We start from the raw sequence: 17,172 nt of genomic DNA on the forward strand, positions 1-17,172 counted from the left end.
TGTACCTACAATAGAAGATTTACAATAAAATTACTTTACTTGATAAATGCTGGTGGCATATCCCTTTTCAAGATCTGGTCTTCTGTTGTCTGCACAGTCTCTTTTCCAACCTGCAGGAGAAAGAAGTCACATTTAAGATTCAGAATTTCACTGTAAAGCCTAGATGAAAACAAATAGCAAAATAGCAACAACAAAAAAATTATTTGTACTAATGATAATGCCTTTCACTAGGTTTGCTGTGTATATTTTTGAGACCACTATACACTGTGGTTAGTCTAATGCTTTAGAAATCATGTTGTTTCATGCCAACATCTCTACTAAATTAACCAGGGGACACACACTCTTCCCTCTCTCCATAGAAACAATATTATTTGTTTGCTACACTTGGTCGTAAAAACTTAATCACCGTGAACTCTATAGGCTTCCCCACCTCCTAATCCCCACAAGTCAGAAATCAAGTTCAAAGTTAAAAAAAAAGTTACCCCCATTTTGCTATTCAACCTAGTCTATTAGAAAAATGTAGTTAATTATTGAGAATACACCCCACATGCACATTCACACTATCCTTTAGGCAAAAATAATTATGCAGAAGCTAATAAAGAAAGAGATAGAGTAAGATCTGGAGTTTTCTATATACTAGCTCTTGTGTTATACAATAGAAGTCTTTATAATTGGTAGCTGGCTCTCTGAACTGTGAGATCACCAACTTGACAAAATATTTCCAGCTCCTTTGTTCACTGTATTTTCCAGCTGAATAAGCTATTCAGAAAGGCATCACAAAGCAGAAGGTCTTTAACCCAGACACTAGTTTGTGTTTAAGAGCTGCCAGGCCTGCTCAAGCTAGACAAGATAGCCCTGAAAATCCCTGATCAGCTGGTGTTTAAAGATTTGCTGGGTTTTGACAGAAGTTGTAGTGTGCCACTATGCACAGCACTTGCCAATTCTAATGCTATATAGCCTTCCAGAAGCACCATTTCCTTGAAAATTTATGCCGCTTGCTGAAAACTGTGGCTCCCTAGTCTGGCCCTTTTCAGAGTGGCTTTACAAAAGTACATTGACCCTAGTATTTTAGTTGGATCAAACACAGAGTCAGCCTAGCCTACCTTTTTTTTTTTTTTTTAATATATTAGTACTAGACTCACAAGAAGCCACATCGATATTTGCAAGTAATGAAGGGAAGAGCAGAGAGGAAGTTAAAGGTCATCAATTTTATGATAGGTTTCTGTCTTTTATGTTCATTGTAGGCTCACTAACAGCCATGCTCCCTCCTAATGCACAGCACTGCAGCATTGCTTTGACTCCTAAATTTCATGGCTATGCCTCAGGAGCACAATTCTAAATTTATCTCACGCCCTGTTTCTTGGGATAGGGTTACATGACCCACCAGAGGATAAGCCTGCTTTGTTCTAATTATTTCCATTGCACTTATGAAAGACATGTTTATAGTTCTGGCATTTGTATGCACACATGCATGATAAGGATGACACAGAAAAGGAGTAATTTGCATAAACTTTGGACTACACATCATTCAGACAGAAGGCTGGCACCAGGTGAAAATGATGAGTAATACTTTATTTCCCAAAGAACCAGGCTTGCAAGATTTCTCTTGCAGCTGTACCAATTTGCATATAGTTCAGTATATTTAAAAAATTTATTTCTGAGGATATACAGTTTTTAAAGAATGCATGAAGAATAAAGTTTACAATGGGGGGCTTCAATTTAAAGGTCATTCTAACAATCATTATTGGTATTTTATATTGAACAGTCAGTCATGAGCAACCAAGAAACAACTGCTGCTCAAGTTACAATACATCAAGCATCAAGGGTAAGTTACTTCTATTTTTATTAGACCATACAAAAAGCATTTCTTCCTTTAGTCTGGAAAGCATAAGTCTCTTCTGTAAGAGGATATATATAGGTTCACTACTCAAAGAAGCATTATCAACTAATTATAGATAGATATGTTCACACTGTATATATGCACTTTATATATTTATACATACACATATACATATGGACAGTTATATATGGCCAGCTAGGATCTTTAGTCTTCAAAAGAAAGTAACATATGGGATACGAGTCAATTCCCATTTTCATTTTTTGTGGGGAGTTTTAACCTCAAAACTGTCCTAAACTCCAAAGACATTGCTCTTCCAAGTCCATCACAAAGCAGAAATACTCATTCCTCCAATATCCTCAGCACTATATAGCACACAGACAGGACACGAGATTTTAGCCAGTTCCTGTGAGGCCTCAATTAAAAAGGTCCCCTACCTTTCCAGAAGAAAGGATTTCTTACCATATTTTAAGCACCAATACAGCACACACTCACTGGATCTGTTTAAATATAAAACCTTGTGCCTCAAAGGAAAGCATTTCATATTTACATACTATTAATTAACCTTTCCAGAAGTTGCTCTTTGCATTTGTAGCCAAGGTACAGAGATGGCATGTAAAGAACAAACGTATTCTACATACCACTTAACAGGCAAAGTCTCAAAACATGAAGCCACATTCATGACTAAAAATATACAACCCCAAAAGAGTTTTGTGGGCTTTCTTTTTTAGCCTTGCGGTTAGGGGGATTTTTTTTTTTTTCTTACTTTTTGTTTTAATAAGATCCTTTTTTTCAGACTGAATTTTTACACGGCCTAAGCAATTTTCGGACACACTGCAGTGTAACACAAGGTAGAGATTCACTCAGCTCTACCTTCCCCATACTCCAACACCAACGGAATAAAGACTTTTTTTTTTTTTCCTTTAAGATGTAATATCTACACATTCCCTGTTTCAGACAGAAGGCTTGTCAAGCTTCATGCTAATACAGAACAATTATCTGGGAAACCTGTATTTTATTTCTATCCAACAGTATACACGTGGAAAAAACAGGATTCCTACTTGAGTTTCAGATACTCTTACCTCCCAAGACAATCTTTCCCTAACTAATTGGGAAGCAACAGTCTCCATGGAATAGAAGCTTCTGCTTTTAATTAATACTGAAGTGGCCATTACTCACAGTTCCAAAGACACTGCACTAGTTAACCCTGTAAAGGGACCATAACTCCTTGAACACTGTACCTGCCTAGAGGAGCACAGAGTAAGGGAAGCTCTCAAGCAAAACTTAACAAGACAGCATCATAGTTAGAACTTTTCCCCATCCATATTCATTTCCATACTCTTTGGGAGATTAGAGGCAAATCAGCTGAACAGAGATAAAGAATGAGCTACTTCCCTGCTTGCTCCCTGCTACTCAACAACAGGGAACAAGAGGCAGACAAGTCTAGAAATTTAAAAGAAATGGACACACACAGGTCAGAGGGCATATATGGCCGCTGAAAAGCCTTCTAGGAATGCAGCTAGAAGAACCAGGAAGCGATTGAGATTTCCTGCTGGTTTTGGCTTTTAACTTTGCTTGTAGGTCTTATGCACTCTTATCCGCCACTGATTAGTAGAAGATCAGTATGTTTTAAACTTCCTGATGGGGAGTATTTTCTCCATGGAAAAGCAAGAGGAAAACTTTCTGATCAGGCTGAGGTTTTTCCTTATAACCAGTTTCACAGCTTTTTGTCATGTCTGCTTCTACTGCAGGGAAGACAAGACATAGGCACCCACAAGGTCCCTTTCCCATCTTCTTAGCCTGCTGGATATAGCAAAGAACAGCTGTTCAGTGAGAAAGGGAAATAGTTTCAGCTTCTGTAATTCTCTAAGAGTTTGTTTAAACAAAGACACCACAAACACCCAGTAATATCTAGTTCTCTTAACTTCTAGAAGTTTGAAAGTACAAACTGCAAGTATCATATAGAATAAACCACAAATATTTAAGATGAGAGTCCAAAGTTTATTGTTTGGGGGTGGTTTTATTTGTTTGGGTTTTTTTTTTTAACAAATATTCTTCTGAATACCTATATTGACAATACCAAATTGACAATTTGCCAAATGCTGGAAGTTAAATCTTCCTTGCAGCTTACAGGATTTCCCCAGTTAAAAAGGAAGACGACCTTAGAAGAATTAGTTCTTGCAATGTTCCAGAAGCTAATTTAAAACATCTGCCATTTTAGCAAGGAGCCTAAAACTAAAAATATTCCCACATCATCATCCAGTGAACACATACAGCCCTGGCTGCAACACTATCAGAGCCCCAGGTATCTCCCAAGAAATAAGCTACAGTACGAGTTTTGCTTGACAAATCAAAGTACCACACAAAGTGATCTAGTCAGTATGTTGTAAAAGCAACTTCAGCATTAAAAATCCAATTGCTGGTTTACACATTCTTCTATGTTTTGCAGTCTTCCAGGAAGAATAGTGACATGACAATGGGAGCGTTAAGTCTCACATCAAAAATTTGTTATACATTTGTTATACATCAGTGCAGTTCCATGAAGCTCTCAGCAACTTCTTTCTCAATTTCTTTAGATGTCTGTCCTGAAAAAATAAACTTAAGTATTTGCTATAACTCTACAATGACAGTAGTTTCTACATTGCATATCCATGTCTAGAATCCATCTCAAAACAGAGTTGCCAGTCCTTTCCCCCCACCCCACATTTTAAGAAAGCAAAACTGGCCTAGATTTCAAGACTACGAACAATCCATCAAGCAGAGCTAGAAGCAAGCCAAAGTTACACCAAATTTATGCCTACTCCTTGCTGGCATAGATGATGTACATTTCAGTCCAGACTGAAAAATAGAATATTGGCATAGAGAATTAAATCTTCATTAAAGCATTTTGAATTCACATTACATACTGATGGGTCTTACTCACGCATGACAACATAACAAAAATGATGACTGAACTTAATGGTATCCAGTTGTATATCCTATACCTTTCATAGAGTTCATCCCTCCCCCACAAGGCATGTCCATTGCAGGTGTAGAAAGCAGGTCCTTTATCTCAAACTGAGTTCAGAGACAGTTTGTCTCAGTGGGTTCCAAAGTGGCAAGGGATCAATAACTACTTCACAACCGTTCAGTTTTCCTTTTGTGAAATCAGTCATTGGAGCCAAATTACATGGTAAGCTTTTGGGAAGGACCTCTCTGGCAGCAAAAGAGAAACAAAACAAGACTTAGCTGTTTACCTTCATTGTTGTCAGTCACAGTATTTTGATTGTAACCCATGCTCTGTCTTTAAACTTACAGTATGAAGTAGATCAGTTGTTGGTATTTCAAGCTATTTCTCTCAGTTCTTTTAAAAACACAGCTGTTGGAGTGAATGTTGTTTTATCATGCCACGTGGTAAATGTTACCAAAACAGAATTGCATACATCCTGGCTTAGCAGCAAAGCACAAAACTTTGCCAGATGCAAGTCAAACAGCTTTGGGGCACATCATGAAACTTCTTGGTCCCACCTAAAGTTGACAAGTCACTCAATCATCATCAGATGACATAAACAGTTTCCAGTAAAAAGAGACCTTTCCACGAACTGTGCACAGAAGTGGCAAGCAATGTTAAAATGTTTTTAGAAAAAAAAAAAAATCTAAGAGAACATGTTTACAGGTCACTCCTCACAATGTAATCCTTCTCATTCAATAGGACTGAAAAAAGTCAGTTATAACAAGATACAATTTTTTTTTTCCCCACACACACAAAACTTTGTTTTTCCTTCAAAGGTTCTATTGGAAACATTTAACAAAGCAAATCTCCAATTTCTTCATCATTCCACTCTCATCTTGCTTTGAATTAAAAGTGTGATTGATATGTCACTTGCAATTAAGCGAGTTTAACACTGGTGTAAGAAGCTTTAATTTTTTCTACTGCTCTGTAGGGGAATAGGCCAGTGCAATTAGAGACTGAAAAATAAGTCCAAAGAAATATGAAGCTGAATTCTCTTTCTGCTTCTATTTTACACCAAAAGAACAATGCATATATACTACCAGTGACATCAGTCAACAAGACTACTCTTCCTTGCAGGCAGGCATGAACCTAAAGAGACTGCTGAATCAGAGCCTATCCACTTTGCCTTTCAGTTAATATGGAAGCTGTATACTGGCTCCTGGTTTTCTCATGATTACCCTGGAGACTGCATTCCAGGCATAGCAAGGTACAGTTTGAAAGCCATCTGGCAATAAGTCAAGTAAATTAGAACACTCCAGCCATCTGGTCCCCAATAGCAGCAAACTGACCTACCTGTCTACACTGGCGATTAAGACAAATTCAATTGGCCTGAGGCTAAGGAAATCCTGCTGTCCAAGTAAAATACATAACTACAAAACGAGAACCATATGGAAACCAGAAAGTGACATCATTTGGGTACCCAAAGACTTGTAGTCATGCTGCTAATGCCTACTAACTCTGTTACCAGTACAGAGCTGAGGCTTGGATGGTTTAGTTAATTACAGGATGCACAACTTAACAAAGGAAACAAAAGCACATACTGATTATGTGAGACTTTTTACAGAACTATTATGATTCAGCAATCAGTTCTTTTATCAAGAGAAGAGTTTCTTCTTCTAAACCAGTACTTCCAAGTTACAACTACTTTAAGACATTATAACTCCACTGCAGTGAAATAAATCAGCTCTGACCTCTGAGCATACACAAAACTCACTTGGGAAAATAAGATACAGCAATTGTCCTCTACAAATGAGATTCACAGCTGCAACTAGCTACTTTTACATTACAAGGAAGTCTAAGGACAGTCCCTCATATCAAACAGCATGAAGACTCCAAAAGCTCTTCCAGTTCATTTCCATGTACCCAGACCTGCAAATCACCACTAAGTTTCAGAGTGCCTCTTAACATAAATCCTGCTGCAGACATATACACAGATTAGTACTGTACTAAAAGGTAACACATGTGCTATCACAGAGCTAAATTCTCTCATTATTCAGATGCTTCTCTGAAAGCAAGCAAACACTGTGATGCTACTGGTAGGTTTGCATCATCTTTGACAATCTGCTAATATCTGCATGTTGGAGAAAATCTTGGTTGATGAGGATTTCCCTCTCCCACCTCAGTAACTGAGATGGATCCTGTCTCCCCAGCCTTCCAAGTGTTAAGTCAAGTAGAAGTATCTGGAAAGTTTACTTAAGATTAAGGCTGTTGGTAACAGAGTAAAAAAAAAAAGTCTCACCATAGGAAGTTCATAGATCATATCAAGTGGAAGAAAGATTTCTTTCCAGATACAGCAGCAGCCTGTGAGAATCTGTGTTTCTAATATAGATAAATATTGTACTGCACAGACAGTCTCTAAACCAACCCAAGGTATAGCTTCACATAGGTAGTAATGAACTTTCTCCCCAGGCTATTTTTATCCTTCATCAGAATGACAAACTAAATTGGGGGTGGTCTCTAACAATAATATTAAATTAGTATTTCACTTATACATGTGTTGGCACAGAAAATATTCAAGGAGCTGAAGAAAGAAAAGACAAATTCATATGTACTCTCTGTTACTTCTTGAGTAAATTTCAGATGCAGAACAGTAGAGAATTTTCTTCCTCTCAAGTTTCTGAGATGTCTGACTAGATCAGGTGCCAGGCAGCTGTCCACTATAAATGCCTTAAATTCACTTTGATATTTAGTTAACTACGAAATCTGTTGCTACTTTTTATAACCCATTTTACTTGTGGAAAACACTGCTAATTTGACAGGTATTGTTAACTAAATGAGGCATATTTAATATAATACCACAACTGAAAAATGTAGGTTGGCTACCAGGCACTGAATTTTAGGATCTTCTGTTTGTTATATGCAAACTTGTACTGACTTCTGAATGCCAGACTGTTCAACAATGATTTTCCCCCTTCCACAGAAAGAAAGGGCAGCACTGCTTCCCTTATGAGCTCCCTCCCAGAGCATCAGTTGTTCCAGAGTAACAGAATTTTTTTCAAAGTTCAAGACACCAACAGTTTCCTGCAGGAAGACAAAATTATAAGCATGAGAAAAAGCAGTTTTGAACATCTCTGATAGCAGAGCGAGGAGAAATACCAATCATCATTGATTTTAAGACACAACAAATCAGAATAAAGACTCACAGCACCTGATGGGCAATGCATTTATCAGTAGATAAACAGAATAAAACTCACCACCCCACCATTTACATGACACTGCTTTTTAGAATGTTCTAAATGTAACTATTTTGCCAAAGCCACTGTCGTGAGACCACTCTTCATTCTAAGCAATTCTGAAATTCTTATGATAATTCCCCCCACCTCTTCCCATGACACAGTTCCAAGTTACTGAATTTGTTCCCATCTGCCTGTCATCAGTGCTGGCTTATTTATCTGCAGCCCTGTCAAGCAAAGATCTATTTCCATTACCCTGATGGGTTACAAAATCTAAATTGGTTTAGTGCTAAACAATGTACTGCGGCAGAGAAGGAATACATAAGAGATGCTACTTTAATCTATTTACTTAAGTCAACCTGCAAATGCAGGAACTAGACAGAGTTCTGTCCCTCATTGACTTTGTTTAATCCTAGTATTTCCCTCAAGGGAAACATACTTTATCAATAAAGGTAATTTTAGATGAGTAGTATTTTTCACCAAGTTTTCAATATTATATTAAAAATACCTTCATGTGCTCACTAATATATGGTTGAAGCAACAGCAACTCACAGCATTCATCTTTTGGCATAAGCCCTGCCACAGTAAATGTTTCTTCACCAGCAAGTTATGTACTAACATGGTATTTTATAGTTATTATCCACCTTCTGTAGCATATTGGTCAATTTGTCTTTCATAAGAGTCTCATTTCACTTGACTAACAGTTAATTCAAGTGTACAATAAGTTAATGGTGTAAATCATTGCTCACATGTTAAATGTGTTGTTTTAATTAGCTACAACAATATCTAGTTACATTAAACAGAATAAGGACTAGGAATGGTGGGCTGTTTTCCAAGGGACAGTGCTCATTTACAGCACCATTAAAAACCTAAGTGTGTCAGAAACTTAATATTATGTGATTGTTTTCCAGCTTGATTTTGCTTTCAGTACTCATGACCACTTATACCAGCTCTGCAAGGAATTCAGCATGTAGAAGATGACCCACTTATGTGCTGAGTCATCACAAAGAATTTGAAAACTATTACAAAGCAGCCACTCAGCAGAAATAACTGATAGATGATATAAAAACAATCAAACAAATAAGTGACTGATCTGGCATTAGTTCTGAGTTAGATGCAGACTTACTCAGCTGTTAAAATTAGTTTTTAATAAAACTTAAGCTTACTATGTGGTCAAGTAGCAAACTACTGTTCACATCCAAAAAAGCTTTAAAAACAACTACTTTCAAGAGCATTTGCTATTTAATTCTTGACTCACACTGAAAAAGAAAATTATTCTTTGAAGAGATTAAGTGTTTTTTGTGGTAAAGGCTAATAAACTATGGCACAGCAGCAGATGTTAACAATGTAGTCAGAATCTTCTCCTATGGGATGACATAACCAATAAGAGTGGTGTAATCCAATTCCTAGGTGTCAGTGATTCCTTTGAAAATTCTTATGATTTAATTCATTCTACAGACCTAACTTCTCACTCAGAATAATTATTATCTTCCATGCCATCTAGCATAGAATCTACTCTCAGCCACTTTCACAGCCTACATTCAGCCATAAAACCTATTTCCACCCAAAACGGTGCTGGAACCAGCCTACTTCTAAAACAGTGCTTTGGACTAACATTAATATACATTACATTATACTTCTCTAGGTTCACCCAATTCAAGCATTATGAAAGCATTACTCTTACTCTTGCAGTCGCTACTGGAAAGCTTAGTTCACATAATACCGAAATCGGTGAGACTTTTCTTTGTACCAATGGATTTGTTTGGCCCTATTACTCCAGGCAGTAGTAACTGGACATGCTTGATGGGATGGACAGACTTTCTCAGTGTAGCTCTGTAACATGAAGCTACTATCTTCAGTTGAAACAAAGGGGGAAAAATTAGGTAGTGTAAGCCAGCAATTTGAAGGTTACAGTCCAGTACCTACAAATATCTAGGCTAAAACTGCTTATTTTGTTAAGTTCCCATGACTGGCAAAGCTGGCCAAAGCCTGGCTTCACCTCTTGCACACAAAAGGAATAATCCTTGTCACCGTTAGTTTGAAGTTGTAGAGAAGTAAAGCCTCTATAAACTTGCCTTAAAAATTCATCTTTAAATTTGACACTGAATCATAAAGGGACATCAGAAAGTTCAACTTCTTTAAAACAACGTAAGTTTTGTCACTGTAATTTGTTAGCATTTTAGAGCTCCATTGTGCTAGGCACTGTATAAATACATAATATTATCCAGTTCACATGTAACAGCAGACCATTGCTGTGTCACATTAGAAGAATGTTGACAAATCAACTCCGCATTAGGAAAAGGATATTAAAGTGCCACCAGTAATTGATAGTATATAATTGCTACCACTTTGAGAAGTTATAGGTACCATTTCTAACTATTAAAATCCTTTCAGAAGTTTAATAGAAATCAATGAAAAAAATCTTTTAAGTCTTTGTAAGGTAAACACCTTTAGAGATGAAGTTCCTTTACCTGCTACAAGAATGTGGTTAAAAAAAAAAACCAGCAGTATTGCTGCAAATCTGACTAAAAGCACCTCCTATAAGAAGCTACAGTTGTTACCAACAACATTTTGTCCTGTTTGAGGAAGTTGCTCCAGATTAGAAAGCAATGGAACAGAAAAGAACACTCTTCTGAGCAACCGTTATACTATATTAAACAGAAATACAAGTTTTTGGGCCAGCTAACAAGCAAACTGGAAAACATGTCTGAAGAAAGGAATTGTACTCAACTGTGAAAGCAGAAGCTAGATCCATCAAATTCACAAACCCCTTCACAGATTACTTCCTACGTTGCCACACAGTAACAAGGTTAGTTATTAGCATCACCAAAATACTTAAAACTAACAAGCCGTATGCAGGGAAGTTTGCTCTTTGCAAGAAAAAGGTGCAAGACAATTATGTAAAAATCTGCCACAACAAAGGCTAAGCAACAAATCTTTGTAGCAGTTAGTAACTGCTTCAGAGTAGCAAAGTTTCTTTAGCATTTCACTGTCCTGAGTAATTGAAGAACAGGTCAGAGATTCCAACTGCTTCCCCCCCCCAAAAAAAAAATTGCCAGAGCAAAATTGTTATGCCAGAAATTAGCTTGCAACTGAGAGATAAAACACTTTATATTCTATAGCTTTGAGCTATGATAATCAGTGATGTCAAGCTGGGAAGAGGAAAAAAAAAAAAATCAGATCAACAGAAAAATACATTCCTTCCTGCTGCATGGGGGGTGGGGTGCACTCAGCTGGTCTGACAGCTCAGGTGCCAGTGGAGTCTAGTCGGAGAGCTAAGGAATGCAGGTTTTCTCCAGCATTAACTTAAGAGAATTAAAGGAAATGTCATGCTATTACTTTTTTTTTTTTACCCTCAGAGAAAGACTGAAGTCAAGCTGAAACCTACCTAAAATTTACTGAGGTTCCCACTCCCCACCCCTTGATTTTTTCAGAAAAAGGGAATTTTTTATAAGTGTGGCAAATAATCAAGCAGCACTTCAGTTGCTACAGTTAAGTCAGTGGTTTGGCAGTTACTAGCCCTTCACAATCCAGTTTTTTCATCATTGTATCAGGGCAAGCTAAATAAAAAGTGACCTTTTCACTACCAGTATGGAGTCCATTTGTTTAGCTCTTATTCAGCACAACTATTATGCTGTAAAAGCTGCAAAGACAGCTAAGCTTGTGAAAGTGATTTTTAGTTTAGTCCAAACACTAGTCAGTTTACTTACTTGTTCTCTCACCTAAAACCTTGTAAGAGTTACACAGTAATTTAAGAAAGTGTTTTTACACTTGAGAATAAGTTTTCTTTCAAGTATTGAGTGGTTTTTGTAACCTGTTTGTAACCAAATCAGCTTTTGAAGACTTAGCTGAAGTATATTTAGACACCTGTATACACATTCAGAGGCTGAAATGGGAAACATCTTGAGATCAATCTTGAGCAAAGTTACAAAGAAAAGATTCTAAAAGCAAATACGCACACCAAAGTAAGTAACCTTCCCAGTAACTTCCAAGTAGATGCTTGAAGCAGATTTTTTTTTTTAATAGTAATAACTCTTAACATAAAGATTCAGCACATCACACACTTCAGTATTAAAAACCTCTCCTAAGCAAGTTTAGATGACTACATGGATGTATTTTAGCAACTGACAAGGTTTCCATAAAGTTTAAATAGGAAGGTTGAACATGCCAGCTTGCATACAGCTAAACCTTAGCACTAATTGTTTCATTCAATTATGTACTACTATCCCATTTGGAGATTAACAGTTTAACCATTCGTTGCCTATGCACAGACAGATATTTTACTTATTTACGAGAAGTCCATTTCTTCAAAACATAACCGAATTTGTGGTCACCAGGAACCAAATCCACCCAAATACTCTAGCAACTTACAAGTTATCTGGCTCTCACACATACTGACTATCAGCCTGGTTGAAGTCTGTTTCTGCTCCTTCCAAGGAAGTATTTGTGCAGGCAAATAAAACAAGGCCTGCATAAGAAAAGAAAGTTTTATTAATGTTTCCCTCCTCAACAACAGTCACAATATGCAGCCTCTTTCAAACTCAGGAAGAGGTTTGAAGACAGCAGAGGAAACAACTCAGCTGAAATAACTGAAGTTCCAGATGACAGCTTTTAATAGCTTCCCTGCTTGACAGGAGGAGTCTTCAGACTCTTCTGCAAATGACAAGCTGATACACAGAAAATGGCTGAAAGACTAGAATGGGCAAGGAAGTTGATATGGACTTTCCTGGCTCAGCCTTTAATAAGCTTCCCATTTTGATGCACCAGCTCCTTACATTGTATAGCAACTATTTGAATAGAATTTTAAAAAAACTAAAGACAGAAGAGAACAGTCATTACTGTTTGCCATCACACAATGACTCAGCTAATGTCACTTGTGACTTACCCAGTACAGGCCAGAGTGCTCCTCATCAATTCAGAGGTTACAGATATAACCGCCATTTCTTATACTGCTACTTTGGCACTTCTGTGACCATACCTGTTTAAGAAATTAATTTCTCTAGCTATTGTGCACTCTTCAGCATTTAAGGAGGGACAGGGCTTGACTCTGTAGTTTATGCAAAGACTCAGCTACTAAAATGCAGTTCAAGTTTAATACCATTGTATTTTACTATTCCCACAAACAGAAGATAAACATCGAAAAGAACACATAGCCTGGCACTGCCATCAGTGTGTCCATTAAAAAGACAAGACAAAAAGCAACCTTTTCTAGCACCTACTTTAAAGAGATGTATTGCTGGATAAATATCATCACAAGAATATCAAGTACTCCTGAATGTCCTTATGAATTGCAAATGCAGTTACATCTATATTCATTGCAGAACAAGGCTTTTGGTCTTTGCCTACTGCTAACCTGAACTGAGACTGCCTTGAACTAATCTGTACCTTTTAGGACAGTTAAAGAATTTAGACAATTTTGGAATTACCATACAAGATTTACTGTATCCTAGTCAAGGGACTGAAAACTGTCACAACTCTAGTTTGTAGAGCAGTAAGACCAGAACAGTTGCAGCATACCCCAACATTTTAAGCTGCATACACAAAGACATCCAAGCACAAAGCTTGTAAAACTAGCCAAAGCAGTACTTTTTCCTTGGTTCTGTTATTCATCATTTCATTTATGCACCATATGTCTCTGAGGACAACGTTTAAGCATGGTAGTTACTCAGGTCAAACCTTCTTAGGCTATCACAGAACATCAGTTTAAAATGACAATTGCTTACCTCCACTGCAATGAGAAATACTGTATTTCTATCACACACTGTAAACTCTAAGTATCGTCTTTCATTAGTAGATAGGTACAGGTTGAGGAGCCAAAGACAGGAGGCACTCTGCTGTTAGAAACAAGGAAAAACTGGTTGGGAATGCAAACATCAGGCACAACCTTAGCTACAGTGACCATGAGATCATGGAATTTAGGATCTTGAAAGGAAGAAACAAGACAAATCAGACCCTGCGCTTCAGAACAGACTTTAGCCTCTTCAGGGACCTACTTGGAGAAATCCCATGGGATACAGTCTTAGAAAGAAGTGCAGCTCTGGAAAGCTAGTTGATTTTCAAGGATCACCTCCTCCAAGCTCAAGGATGGTTCACTCTGATGAGCAGGAAGTTAATCAAAGGTGGCAGGAGGCCTGCATGGATGAACACAACGCTCCTGACAAAACTGACATGAAAAGTAGTCACACAAGAAGTAGAAGCATGGACAGATGACTCGAGGAATACAGAGATGCTACCTGAGCATGCAGGGATGGCCTCCATCCCAAAAATCTCGATAGAGTTGAATCTGGTGAGGGACACAAGCATTTTTTGTTGTTCTTCATGTAAGTACAGCAGCAAAATGAAGACTAGATAAAATGTGGGCCCACTGCTGAATAGGTGGGGGGCCTGGTCACAGCACAGAAAAGGCTGAGTACTCAGCACCTTCTTTACCTCAGTCTTTACTGAGAAGATCTGCCTTTGGCAATCCCAGGTCCCCAGGATGCACTGAAAGTTTGGCACAAGGAAAACGTATCCTCGATGAAAGATCAAGTTACACTCACTATTCTGTGGGTGTAACCATTGATGGAAAATGCAATGCAGTTATTATGAAAGTCTCTTCATAAGGATTCTAAGCCAAAAGCAACAAGACACACAAGTTTTCTACAGGAATGGCTTGTTTCTTTTCTCCACTCTTTACCGGAGAACCCTGACATTAATCATCAGTTTCCTACCCTACCCATGAAGTCAGGGTACTAGGAAACTTTTCCAACACATGTTGTCTCAGTGAGAGAAAGAGTTACAAGATCATCATCCACTGAGAGTCAATATGAGCTGACAGTTTCAGTAATTATGGAAAGCCTTTGAGAGTTAAGAGGGTTGGTTTTTTTTTTTCCTTCTTTCCCCTTTCATAAGCCAGTATTTTTATCCAATGATCATTTTTCATAATGTAAATAATTTTTCTGAAGCATCAGAATATTATTTACTTCAGAATAAGAGATATGTTCAAAGTGAGTTGTTCTGTATATTTTCACGGAAAACTTTGGTTCTAGTCTCAGGATAGGGGCAAGTACAAGTCATACCTCAGTAGACTTGAATTATTGAGCAAAGTAAAAAAGGAAAGGTTTGCCATCTCTACTGATTTTCTATCCAGTTTCATATTCTTACAGATACAGTAGGGCCTGAAATTACTGCAGGGACAAACTAGACCTACTTCCAAATATTATGCACATGGCATGTGTCATGTGTGTCGTCGTGTCCCATCCCCCCCCCAATTCAGTTTTCAGCTGTTAGGATGCTAGGCTCACATTTTAAGGAGATATTATTGGTGAAGTATTTGTAACTGAAAAAGAGATCCAGCCTTTATTTCATCATTTCATCTCTCCATGCAGCAAGTCATCTTGTATTCACAAAGTGTTTTCTGAAATGCAGGTAGTTGCAATAACCACTTATTTGTGGTGTATTTCCATGCATCAACACAAGTTGCTACTTTAGACTCCAATCACAGGACACTATTTAGGGTTAATTCTCTCTTGCCTGTTGTCATAAAAATTAAGGAAGAAATTATACAATTAAACATTACAATTAATTTAGCGGAGGCACTTCTAACAGTTATATAGCTATAAAAAAGATACTTTACTGTTCAAATAAGTTAACAACAGTGCTCCTTAGTAAGAGGTCCTATTGCTGTGTTTAAAGATAAATGCCAGGAAGGTTATAATTTTGCAGGAATTAAGAACCATGGCCAGAGGCAAGTCCTGTATCAAGAACTGCTTCTCAGCATTTGACTGATCAAGTGATAGAATAGAATTTCTGTCACTAAAGGAAAAAAAAAACCAAACAAACACCACATTACATTGCAACATTTCTTACGGTACAGTTTGCCAGTCTGACTTACTTTTCAGAGTGAGAAATGGCAGGAGATTGATATTACTAACAGTAGATACTTTGTCTTCATATTTGAGGTGAAAAAATGCAAAGCCAGTAAGACTTAGTAAAACAATGCAGTCACAAACAAAAGCTTAGGAACAACACATACAAGCTATACAACAGAGAAGTAGGGATAAAAAGCTAGTCTTAACTATACATGAAGCCACTACCAAAATTAAGCAGTACGCAAGGCAAGGACTGACTAGGACTGGCCTATTGTCTCCTTTGGAAAAGTAATTGGGGAAAAAAGTGTCATTTGGCTTTTAAGAATTCTAGCAGATTTGGAACAAGAAACATAGCTTAGCATTTACAACAACCGGTTAATGATCTCAGGCATTATTTCCAGTAACTAGCATTAATACAACATTTGCTAACACATCTTTAAAACCACCTTTAACACACACACCCCCCACTCCCGAGTCCTCTCAAAGACTTACTTCATCAATCCAAATTTCAACTATACTGGGAAGAGGAAGACACCTGTAAATTACCCCACTTATGTCCTGAAGCTACACATTTCTAAGTGTAAAACATACTGAACCATATCTTATTTGGTTCATTGTTTTATTAAACTCTATAAAAGAAATTCCATGTCTACAGTCCAATACCACTACACAGAGAAAAGTAACTTCTTGTTTCAAAGCACAAAGCGAAACTCAATGACATTCTAAAGTTACAAGAAGTCAGAAACAAGAATAAATCACTGAACATTGGCCCTTAATATGGATTTAACAACTCCTCCCTCACTGGTGTAATTCACTTATGCAGCAGAAAGCATATGTTAAGTTTTCCAAAGCAGGAGTGCTATATGCCATATTGTTGGCATATGGAATTTTTTAGTCTGACTGCCACTTTAAGGTTATCCATTCCACAATAATGTTCTCAGTTTTTATGCCCAAAAAGCAAGCTGCATGTAATTACTAATGGAGGCATTCACCATCTCTATGCACACTTAAAGGAACAGAGAACAAATGATTCCTTTTAAAGCTGATGGAAGAGACTGGTATAAATTAACTTCCAAACATAATACAGAACAAAGAGATTTTTCCATTCAAATCGGAAGCTGATTTATCACTTATGTAAAGATAATTCCTAACAGATAAAAGCAAGAAAAAAGTTTCTGATGTGCTTTTGTTATTACAGAGTTGCTTTCTGTCTGATTAATCATTAATCACTCTTCACCCTGTCCCTCCCATGCACACATCCTAATGGGTTTTATCCACTTTCTCAGAGCATATGGCCACAGTTCCCACAATATGGTAAAT

At 37.4% G+C, this 17,172-nt stretch overlaps 1 protein-coding gene across 2 annotated transcripts in view; it reads right to left on the reverse strand.

Annotated features, from left to right (window-relative positions):
- VCL (vinculin) overlaps window positions 1-17,172 on the reverse strand; it is a 65,188-nt gene that overhangs the window by 41,665 nt on the left and 6,351 nt on the right. For both annotated transcript variants that reach the window (XM_052799046.1, XM_052799047.1), the window contains exon 2: window positions 40-110. In XM_052799046.1, the coding sequence (XP_052655006.1) occupies window positions 40-110 (71 nt within the window). The remainder of the gene's footprint in view (window positions 1-39; window positions 111-17,172) is intronic.

Source organism: Harpia harpyja, chromosome 10 (assembly GCF_026419915.1).
Source record: "Harpia harpyja isolate bHarHar1 chromosome 10, bHarHar1 primary haplotype, whole genome shotgun sequence".
Classification (NCBI taxonomy): Eukaryota; Metazoa; Chordata; class Aves; order Accipitriformes; family Accipitridae; genus Harpia; species Harpia harpyja.